The following is a 10,743-nucleotide window of genomic DNA, read 5'->3' on the forward strand; positions in this document are numbered from 1 at the left end:
GGCGAATATGTTTGTTGTCATTTTTTGTATGTATAACACATGGTAGAAAAATACAGGTAGACGCATCGACGCAGCTGCTGGGACAATGAACCGTCAAACCGAATTTGAAATTAAAAATGTTAAACGAAAAATTGTTGATATTTGTAAAAATTGCATGTCATAACAACCTCCAAATTGCGTCGTATTAGAAAACAATAAAAATCTACTTATTTTTGGCAAAACATTTTAAGAACTTTGACATATCAATGTTCCCAAGCATTGCAATAATTTTTTGAACAATTTTTATACCCTACACCACAAGGTGGTCAGGGTATTATGTCTTTGTGCATTTGTTTGTAACAGGCAAAAGGAAACGAGATAGACTCATAGTTCCTTTTGATGATCTGCATAGAATCACTTTCTGAGTTCATTTATGCATGTCAGTCCGTCTGTCCGTCCGTCCGTCTGTCCATGTATTCTGGTGAACAAAATGCAGGTCCATTCATTATCCGATTGAGATGAAATTTTGCAAACAACATTTGTTTGGCCCAAGGACGAACCCTATTGATTGAGATAATCGGTAAAAATTTAGATATAGCTCCCATATATATCTTCTTCCGATTTGCCTTTTATTGTGCACCAAACGTGTAATATCAGCCTGAATAGTATGGAATTTTGCACATACAACCAAATTAAGTCTGAAAATAAGTATGCCAAATTTGATCGAAATCGGTTCAGATATAGCTATAGCTCCCATATATATTGTTCATCCGATTTGTTATTTTTGTCCTCCGCTGCCGTAATATGCACTCTGCAACAACAATATTTGGGGAAATATATCAAATGCAGCTCAGAAATACCTTTGCTAAATTTTATCGAGATCGGTTCAGATTTGGATATAGCTCCCATATATAACTTCGTCCTATTTACCTTTTATTGTGCACCAAACGTCTAATTTTTGCCCAAATGGGATGGAATTTGGCACATACGACCGAATTTAGTCTAGAGGGTAGTATGTCAAAGATCGGTTCAGATATAGCTATAGCTCCCATATATATTGTTCATCCGATTTGTTGTATTTGTTACCTACAGCCGTAATATGCACTCCGTAATAACGATATTCAGGGAAATATATCAAATACACCTCAGAAATTATCTTGCCAAATTTTATCGAGATCGGTTCAGATTTGGATATAGTTCCCATATATATCTTTATCTGATTTCAAATTAATTTTGCACCAAATGGGCAATACAAGTCCGAATTTAAAAGATACAAATGCTTCGGCATATTTAGTCCTTTGAATTTTAAATTATAACTATAATCATAGCGTGTATGATTGAATTCTCCCATAAAAACTTTTAATTATTAAGTGGAGCTCAACTAAATTAGCAAAGTGGTGTAGGGTATCATAAAATCGGCCTCGCCCGACTTTAGGACTTTCTTTACTGGTTCATTTTAAAATTTTAACTTAAAAATTGGTTTGACAGTCCATTGCCACAGCAGCTATGCAATGCGACTACCTGTATTCTTCTACCTTGGTTTTGAAGTTTGGTTTTGTTGCAGCGAATTCAAATTTAATTGACAGATCGTCTGGTAATCAGCTGCGCTGGAAGAGGACCTTATACTTGGATCATGTAATAGTGCAAAAAATACTAAGTTAAGTTGTGATCCAGAACCTACAAATTAATACTAATTCTGATACAACGCGTTCCCGTACTCCAAAAACTAGCAAAACTTGCAGCTCGGAGCAAGTTGAGTTTAGGGGCTATGCTCGGATCATTTTGAAATTTTGACCGCAGGTAGGTATTTGTAACCTGATTACGGCAATGTAATTTTTTTGTGGGGGAAATACCCGGTTACCCGGTTATTCGACCCAAAAGTTCGAATACAACATCCGGTTTGTATCCGGTTCTACGTAGTCATATGACTCTAAAAAACTCGAAAATGGACCCATTATAGGGTCTTAAAATCTATACACTATATTATAGCTGACACTATTGCCTTTCTAAAATGGTGTCATATGTGTTGATATCTTTTGTGGTTCCGTGGATATAAGAGATAGAATTCATTAAATTATATTTTTCTCCAGTCTAGATGCATTTGACTTTGACCTTTATAGCTTTTTTAAGCAACCGGCCTTCGGCCGGGGCTTAAGATTTTCTCCTCTGGGGTATGTCCAACACCGGCTACGCGATCCATAGTTTTTCTAAAAATTGTAATTTTTGTAAGTAGCCGGCCTTCGGCCGGGGCTTAAGATTTTCTCCTCTAGGGTATGTCCAACACCGGCTACGCGATCCATAGTTTTTCTAAAAATTGTAATTTTTGTAAGTAGCCGGCCTTCGGCCGGGGCTTAAGATTTTCTCCTCTAGGGTATGTCCAACACCAGCTACGCGATCCATAGTTTTTCTAAAAATTGTAATTTTTGTAAGTAGCCGGCCTTCGGCCGGGGCTTAAGATTTTCTCCTCTGGGGTATGTCCAACACCGGCTACGCGATCAATAGTTTCCTAAAAACTGTAGTTTTCGAAAGTAGCCGGCCTTCGGCCGGGGCTTAAGATTTTCTCCTCTGGGGTATGTCCAACACCGGCTACGCGATCCATAGTTTTTCTAAAAATTGTAATTTTTGTGAGTAGCCGGCCTTCGGCCGGGGCTTAAGATATGTCCAACACCCACTACGCGATCCATAATATTCTAACAACACCAAATTAAAAACAAAGCAGATTAACAAGAACGTTAAACCCGACACAAAACTTGGGTTCACTCAAACTGCTTTCATAAGTAACGACTTTAAAAGTCAATATCTTCGGAACTACAAAAGATATCAACACATATGACACCATTTTGGAAAGGCAATAGTGTTAGCTATAATATTGTGTATAGATTTTAAGACCCTATAATGGGTCCATTTTCGAGTTTTTATGGGTTTTTCAAAAATTACTCATACATTTTCCTAAATTTCTCCGAAACAGGTTCCAATTACCCCGTTGGATAGATATTTTCATAAGCTTTCAAATGATACCCATATTATTGATATCGGTTACGTAGAACCGGATATAAACCGGATGTTGTATCCGAACTTTTGGGTCGAATAACCGGGTAACCGGGTATTTCCCCCACAAAAAAATTATATTGCCGTAATCAGGTTACAAATACCTACCTGCGGTAAAAATTTCAGGTCAATCCAAGCATAGCCCCTAAACTCAACTTATGACTGCAGCTCTCTCGAGAAAAAAAATGGCGCTTGTCTTCATTGTACCAGGCATAAAACAACATTGTCCCTCTATCTTGAACGTGGAACTATTTTGATAATTCTCTAGGGGGTAAAGTACTCAGAAGGAACCCTTTGTGTGGATTTTAAGACAATTCCATTAAAAAAATTTGCCTGAAATCACCAAATTACCGAATATCGGGAGGTATAAAGTACTCACAAGGAAATCCTTGTGTAGAATTTCAGACAATTCCGTTGAAAATGTGGCTAAAATCGTCAAAATCCGAATATCGGGGTGTACCATTATATGGGGGCTATACGATATCCTGGACCGATACAGATATTTCTCTTCTAGAGGGGGCTATACGTTATGTGGGGGCAATACGATATCCTGGACCGATATAGACAATTCTCCTTCAGGGGGCTATACCATATCCTGGACAGATATAGAGAATTTTCCTTCAGTACTCATAAAGTACCCCTTGTTTAGCATTTCAGACAATTCCATTGAAAATGTGGGTAAAATCATCCTCATAATATAAATTTTTAGGTGATCAAGAATATATACGCTTTGTTGGGTCCAAAATTATTATTTTGATGAGTTACAAACTGAATGACGAACTTAATATACCCTCCATACTATGTATGGTGGAGGGTATAAAAATTTCGACATACCGATGTTCCCAAGCGTCTTTTACCATGCCTTGTCTACCATGGTAGAATAATAACAAAATAATTAATTTTCAATAAATTATTTAAATTTGAAAAATATAAATTTTTGGAATTCGGATTATTAAATCGAAAATGCAGAAGAATACTTCTTAAAATATTTAATGTAAATGATATATATATATATATATATATATATATATATATATATATATATATATATATATATATATATATATATATATATATATCGAATTTGACTCTAGTATTACTATAGATTCAAATCAGTTGGGACTTGCTGTTACCTGTAATAATTATACCATGGTTGTCTACCATGCTTGTAGCCATGGTCCAATAAGAAAGGTTGCTCAAACTCAGAGAAACTAGAAAAAAATGCAACTTTTTACCAGGGCTTTATTTTAAATTCATAAAAATTGTTGAAAAACATGAATTATAATAACCTCCGAATGACGTCGTATAAGAAAACATATACAAATCTACTTATATTTAAAAAAATATTTAAATTTTTTTGACATATCAATGCTCCCATGCTTTGATGCATCTACCTGTATTCCGTAACTTTTATACCCAACATTTTTATATAAAAAAGAAACAAAAGTTGACAACATTGGTATCTATCGGTTGGCCTTAGCGACTACTTCAAATTCGTCGTTAACTGTCTGCGTATGGGGCTTGTTATAAGACCAGATGGTTCTTTTAGAAGACGTTTATGTAGAACAATTTACGGCGCGGCCGAACTAGAGAGAATTGACCTCTTCCTCATGAAAGGAGCATTAAGATTTTTTGGGACAGCACAGATTGTTGAAAATGAACTTTTAAGAGAATCCCTGGATTTTCATATTGATGCAGATACTCTAGCGATTCGCAAACTCTTCCCGCCAGTAGCTCTCTTAAAACTTAATGCGCAGAACCTCCTTTATAATAATTACAACAATTTAATGTTTTATCATCGACGGTTTAATACATTAAACGTAACTGACACCGTATACATTACGACGCAGTCAATATTTGTACATGCACATGTAAATAGCAGCTTTAAGTTTCCCTTCCCTTAGTATATGTTTTATGTTTTAGATTTAAGATTAGATTCTAAGTGAATACCTTTTTATACCCTCCTCCAAAAAAAGTATGGAGGGTATATTAAGTTCGTCATTCCGTTTGTAACTCATCGAAATAATCATTTTTGACCCAACAAAGTATATATATTCATGATCAGCGTAACATTCTAAGACGATTTAGCCCTGTCCGTCCGTCTGTTGTAATCACGCTACAGTCTAAACGAATTAAGATAGGAAGCTAAATTTTGCACAGATCTCTCTTTTGTCTGCAGGCAGGTCAAGTTCGAAGATGGGCTATATCGGTCCACGATATCGTATAGTCCACATATAACGGTACCCCCGATATTCGGTATTTTGATGATGTTAGCCACATTTTTCAATGGAATTGTCTGAAAATCCACACAAGTAGTTCCTTGTGGGTACGTTATACCTCGGCAGAGAATAATCTATATAGGTCCACAATATCGTATAGCCTCCATATAACGGTACGACGTAACGCCACCTTCTTTAATCTAATAGTTACAACTACAAACTTATTAATAGTTATCTACATCAAAATTTTGTTTTTATACAGTTCAATCAATCACAGCCAAAAAAATCAATATAAACAAGTAAAAAAGCAGTAAGTTCGGCCGGGCCGAACGTTGATCACCCTCCACCATTTGGAACGAATTAGAAAATTTTCAAAAAAATAAAATCCATTAAAAATTCTTTTAAAATCTTTAAAATATCTAATATAGGAAGGTGGCGATATGGGGGGATTTACGATATTGTGGACCTATAAAGACAAATCTATGTCTGGGTGTAAAGTACTCACAAGGAACTCCTTGTGTGGATTTTCAGATAATTCCATTGGAAAAAGTGGCTAAAATCATCAAAATACCGAATATAGGGAAGTACCGTTATATGGGGGATATACGATATTGTGGACCTATATAGACAATTCCGTTTCAGGGGTAAAGTGCTCACAAAGAACTCCGTGTTTGGATTATAAGACTAATTAGCACTAAGCCATGCTGTCTAGTTATTAAGATTTTCATCAATAAACAAGTAAAAAAGATGTATGTTCGGCCGGGCCGAACTTTTAATACCCTTCACCATTTGGTACAAATTTGGCAACGACCTGCATAGACAATTTTTGTCATAAGTTATTACAATATTTAAATGCAAAACTTGAGGAAAAATCCGTTTATAATGTAGCTAAAATCATCAAAATACCGAATGTAGGGGGTACCGTTATATGGGGGCTATACGAAGACGTGGACCTGCACAGAAAATTTTCTGGCATGGGATGGGGATCCATTACGAACTTCACATGCGAAATTTGAAACAATTCCTGTAAAAAATGTCGCTAAAATCATCAAAATACCGAATATCGGGGGGTACGGTATATGCGGGCTATACGAAGACTTGGACCTGCACAGATAATATTCTGTCTTAGGAACTTCAAATGCCAAATTCGAAGCAATTCCGGTGAATAATGTCGCCAAAATCATCAAAATACCGAATATCGGGGCTTACGGTTATATGGGGGCTATATGATAACTTGGACCTACATGGCCTATTTACGAACTTAACCTGCCTACTGGCAAAATATACATGTGTGCAAAATGTTAGCCCTCTATCTCAATTTGTTCGATAGATAGCGTGATTACAATAGACAGACAGACAGACGAACATGGCTAAATCGTCTTAGAATTTTACGCTGATCAAGAATATATATACGTTGTTGGGTCTAACATGAGTATTTCGAGGAGTTACAAACGGAAGGACAAAATTAATATACCCTCAATAGTATGGTGGAGAGTATAAAAATGGCTATAGCCAAAAAAAAACTCTACAGTCAACACAACGGCAGTATCATGAGGCAACAAGTCCTTAAGTTGTGGCTCGCTGCGTCAATGCGTACAAAAAGCCTTTGGCCGATATTAATTTAGAAACTTTTACCGCCACAAAACAGGTTTATGCACAAACGAAAGAAGTTTAAAACCATATTATTGTCAATTACACCTTTTTAAATACAACTTGCTTTACATATTATTTAAAAGAACAGCCAATAAACTGATTGACAAAGGAGGTAGAACCCATTGCGAAATCTAAGGGTCGAATTTTAAATATTTCCAATGTGACTTTGTCAAACTACCGAATATTTAAAAGTAACTTTATATGGACGCCTACGATAGGTATGCCAAATGTTACCCTTCTATCTAAATTCGTTCGAAATACAGTGTGATTACAGACAGACACACAAACAGACGGGCATCACAAAATCGATTTAGAGTTTTACGCAAAAGAATATACTTTATAGATTTCTTGGTTTCAATCCACTTACATTTGAGTTACTAAAAAAAATAAAATCTTTAATCAAATCAAATCTGCAAACCTTAATTAAATCTGCAAGAACTTACGAGTTTTATTTTGATTTTGAAGGTCCAAATACACAAAATGTGTAAATCCGTAATTTTCGGAATTTTCCCGACCCTAAAGACCTTGTTTACGTATACCAACTATACCAAAGTAAAGTTCTTAAGACGATTAAAACTTATTTCATGCAATAATTTTTTGTAACGCTAAATATTCCTATATTGCTTCTTAAACTTTATATCGCTGCCCGTACATTGCCAATTGAAAACAGAAGTTGGGTTTTGTCAAATAATTTTAATCGCAAATAAATACATCTAATTTAAACATTTAACATCTAATATTGAACCAATTGTTTCATTATGTTTATTGTTTTCATTATGTACTTTGTATTTTTAAATAAAATGTTCGGGTTTTTCCGAAATATCAATAAATTGCATTAATGGGTTTTTTAAATATTTTATTAACAAATTTTCCCTTACTTGTTTCAGTTTTTAAAGAAACCACTGTCAACCATTTTTAGACTTATGAAATAATTATATTTTTGTTGCTTTTGCTTTCTATACACTTTTTGACCAGAAGTAAGTTGTTCTAAAAAATATGTCATCTTTGGTGTTAAAAAGAATGAGAGGGGATGAAAAAGCGATTCCTTCGTCGTTGCTTGATTTAAAAAAACAAATCAATATAAAATAAATGCCGGATTGCCTGCATGTATAGGCAGCTATTGTTTTCATTTGGAATAGTAAATATCGTGCAATATCGTTATCTGAAGACATTTGTGTTGTGTTCTTTGTATGTTTACGAATGTTGGCCACATATTTCATCCGCTTTTTCATTGTCACCAGCAATTTTGCAAATTTCCGCCAAAAGATTTTTTAGTATTAAAGCTTGCTTTCCCTGATATCCGTCCAATGTAATGGTGGGTATAAATGTAATTGAAGGCCGTAACGCATGGGTTAGGTCGCCATTTAGTTTTAACAATTCACTTCCATGAGAACTGTCAAAACACTTTTGTATGAGATCAACATTATCAATGTTGTGCTGCTTGGCACACTGAAAATATAAAGACATGCCGATTATTGTTTTAAAATGTTAACTTAATTTGTATGTTTGGAAAAAAGCTTTTCCGAGCAGTAAGACTAATTAATTATTCGGGAGCATTTCGATAGGTAAGCCCTCACAGTATGACATGGCAGACCAGTGATCGCCAAAATACTGGCCGCTTATATCCACTTTCACTCATACTAGGAACCTTTATTCCAATTATCTCTATTTAAAATTATTTTTGTGTCAATATAAACTAAAGCGATAGTTTCTTCGTGCTTTCTCTATTCTTTATCTATATCCATTAAAAATCATATCTTATTTATTCTACTTCAATTATTGCCTCAAATATTATTACTCATTTCCAAAGTTGCTCTTCGTCCACATATCCTTCTACACGTCCAATAAGATCCGCCGAATAAATTTTTATAATCGATTGTAGTTTGGGTTTTGTGGCCCGTTGCGCCATCGTGTTCAAACGAAATGTTGGCAATATCCTCCGCTATATGCCTCTAAACCAAAATCCTCGTTTTGAGTGCGTCGGTTTTTAAATACTTGTTTAAATATGAAGGTGGCTGTGCTTCTCCTCTCCAAGACGAACTTTTTGTAACTCTTTCGTTCACAAATATACCATTGTTTGGAACCCTATCTTTATTCTAATTACACTGAATGTACTAGCAATTCTTTGCCGATTACCTTTATTCACATGCCTAACATACCGGCCTTACCAACGATATTAACTACCTGTGGTGTTAAACAGAAGCGTTATGGGAACCAAGAGGCCGTAATGAAAAATTAAAATATAAAAAGAAACCTCGGAATGTTACAATTAGTTTGACCTACTTTATGCAACGCATCCTTCGGCAAACGATTATCTCGAATCATACAGGCGATCATGTCAAGACGCGCCTGCGGTTCCTGTACTGCTTCTATTGTACATGCATGATATGTATTTGCCTCACATTCCACTTGGCCATGTTGACAGTCGAAACGAAATGTGCCATCGGGATTCGTCATAGTAGAGGCCTTTCCATATGGCACTAGTCGCGTATCCATTAAAATGGACGCTTCTTTAAAGGCCGGTATCAATTGTTTCGTTATAAAATGTTTGCTGTCTGGACACAATGCTTCATAGAACACTGTTACTATTACTGGAGCACCAGGAGCACGACGATATGTTTGGGAATCCTAAAGATGAAAATGGTCAAAATTAGGTGATTAATGGCATGTATTTTCCATAAATAACCTACGTGGCTTTCGTGCTGTTGTTGTGGTATCACAAGTTGAGGTGCAGAAGAAATACTTGCCTCTAAAGATCCATTGAAGAAAACATAACGTACCAGGAGGAAAAGTATTACCACAACGCTCAGTAATATTAATATACGCTTTCGTGTTTGTGAAACCATTTCATGTGTTTAATTACTTTATTACTCTTTAAAACTGAAAGCTAGGTCGTAATGTTTTGGTTTGCAGTTAATTGGATGCTCATGTTTATGTTTTTTTTTTCATTAGTACCACAACCAGGGATACTTAAGCCGATACTTGACAAAACGTTTAATCTGCTGGAATAATCGATTATTGTTCAAGTCATCAGACGCTCTGTTCCAGACATCGCAGAAGAATACCATGGTTCCAGAACCTGCACGTATCGACTATTATTATATTATATTATTATTATTGTTATTATTTTCGTTGATATCGTAAAGGATGTTCCGGAACCTGCAAGAATCTACTTGCAATTTTTTGATATCACAAAGCGAAATTCGGTTATCGTATTAAAGATTTTACATCCTTGCAGTTCTGGGACAGACCAATTTTTACAGTTCTGGAACAGAACAATTTTTGTGTAACAATTTTTGTTCAATGAGGGTAGCGTGGACCTAGGTTTATTAATAGGTTCGATTTCATTCCCTCATGTCTGAGAAAGAAGCTTATTTGCTGCCTTCTCACTTTTTTATCTACTTAACTATACCATTTGACTGACAACTTTGATTAAATATCTGCTCTGTCGGAATCTACAAGTTTAGCAATGGTTTCCATATCATAAAGGAAAAATCGAATATCGTAGAAACACATTTTTTACATTCTCGCAGATTCTAAATAAAACGCTTTTTTGACTGGCTTAAGTCATCGGCTTCTTCGGAGAGGAGCAAAGGAGTTGAAGGTTACTCACTTAGTTTGCGTTTGTCCTTATGCTCCACTATGGGGCCCATGGCATGGTTTTGAGACAAAAAATCATTTTTTGAAGTTAGTAATTTTCTCTTGGGTGAATGTGTAGTGTCTTTTAATATAGCTTTTGTTCTCGTCCGTGTGTCATTTGGAGTAGAACTTTCGGTATTGGGGCGTATTTGGCAAACAATATAGATGTGGTGAAAGGTAATAAAGCGTTCTATCATATTTTAAA

At 35.4% G+C, this 10,743-nt stretch overlaps 1 protein-coding gene across 2 annotated transcripts; it reads right to left on the reverse strand.

The window, feature by feature from the left end:
• Positions 1 to 7,577: 7,577 nt before the first annotated feature.
• Positions 7,578 to 9,870, reverse strand: LOC101887848 (GILT-like protein 1). Of its 2 annotated transcripts, none has more exons than XM_005184979.4 (3): positions 9,647 to 9,870; positions 9,183 to 9,527; positions 7,578 to 8,348 (listed from the first exon to the last, which is right to left on the reverse strand). In XM_005184979.4, exons 1-3 carry the CDS (start codon positions 9,743 to 9,745, stop codon positions 8,094 to 8,096), a joined length of 699 nt encoding a protein of 232 aa, XP_005185036.1. In that variant the 5' UTR covers positions 9,746 to 9,870; the 3' UTR covers positions 7,578 to 8,093. The 2 variants fall into 2 exon arrangements, with proteins under 2 accessions (XP_005185036.1, XP_011293137.1); XM_011294835.3 differs by having other exon boundaries at positions 9,590 to 9,870.
• Between the last annotated feature and the right edge of the window lie 873 nt (positions 9,871 to 10,743).

This window comes from Musca domestica, unplaced genomic scaffold (genome assembly GCF_030504385.1).
Source record: "Musca domestica strain aabys unplaced genomic scaffold, Musca_domestica.polishedcontigs.V.1.1 5, whole genome shotgun sequence".
NCBI lineage: Eukaryota > Metazoa > Arthropoda > Insecta > Diptera > Muscidae > Musca > Musca domestica.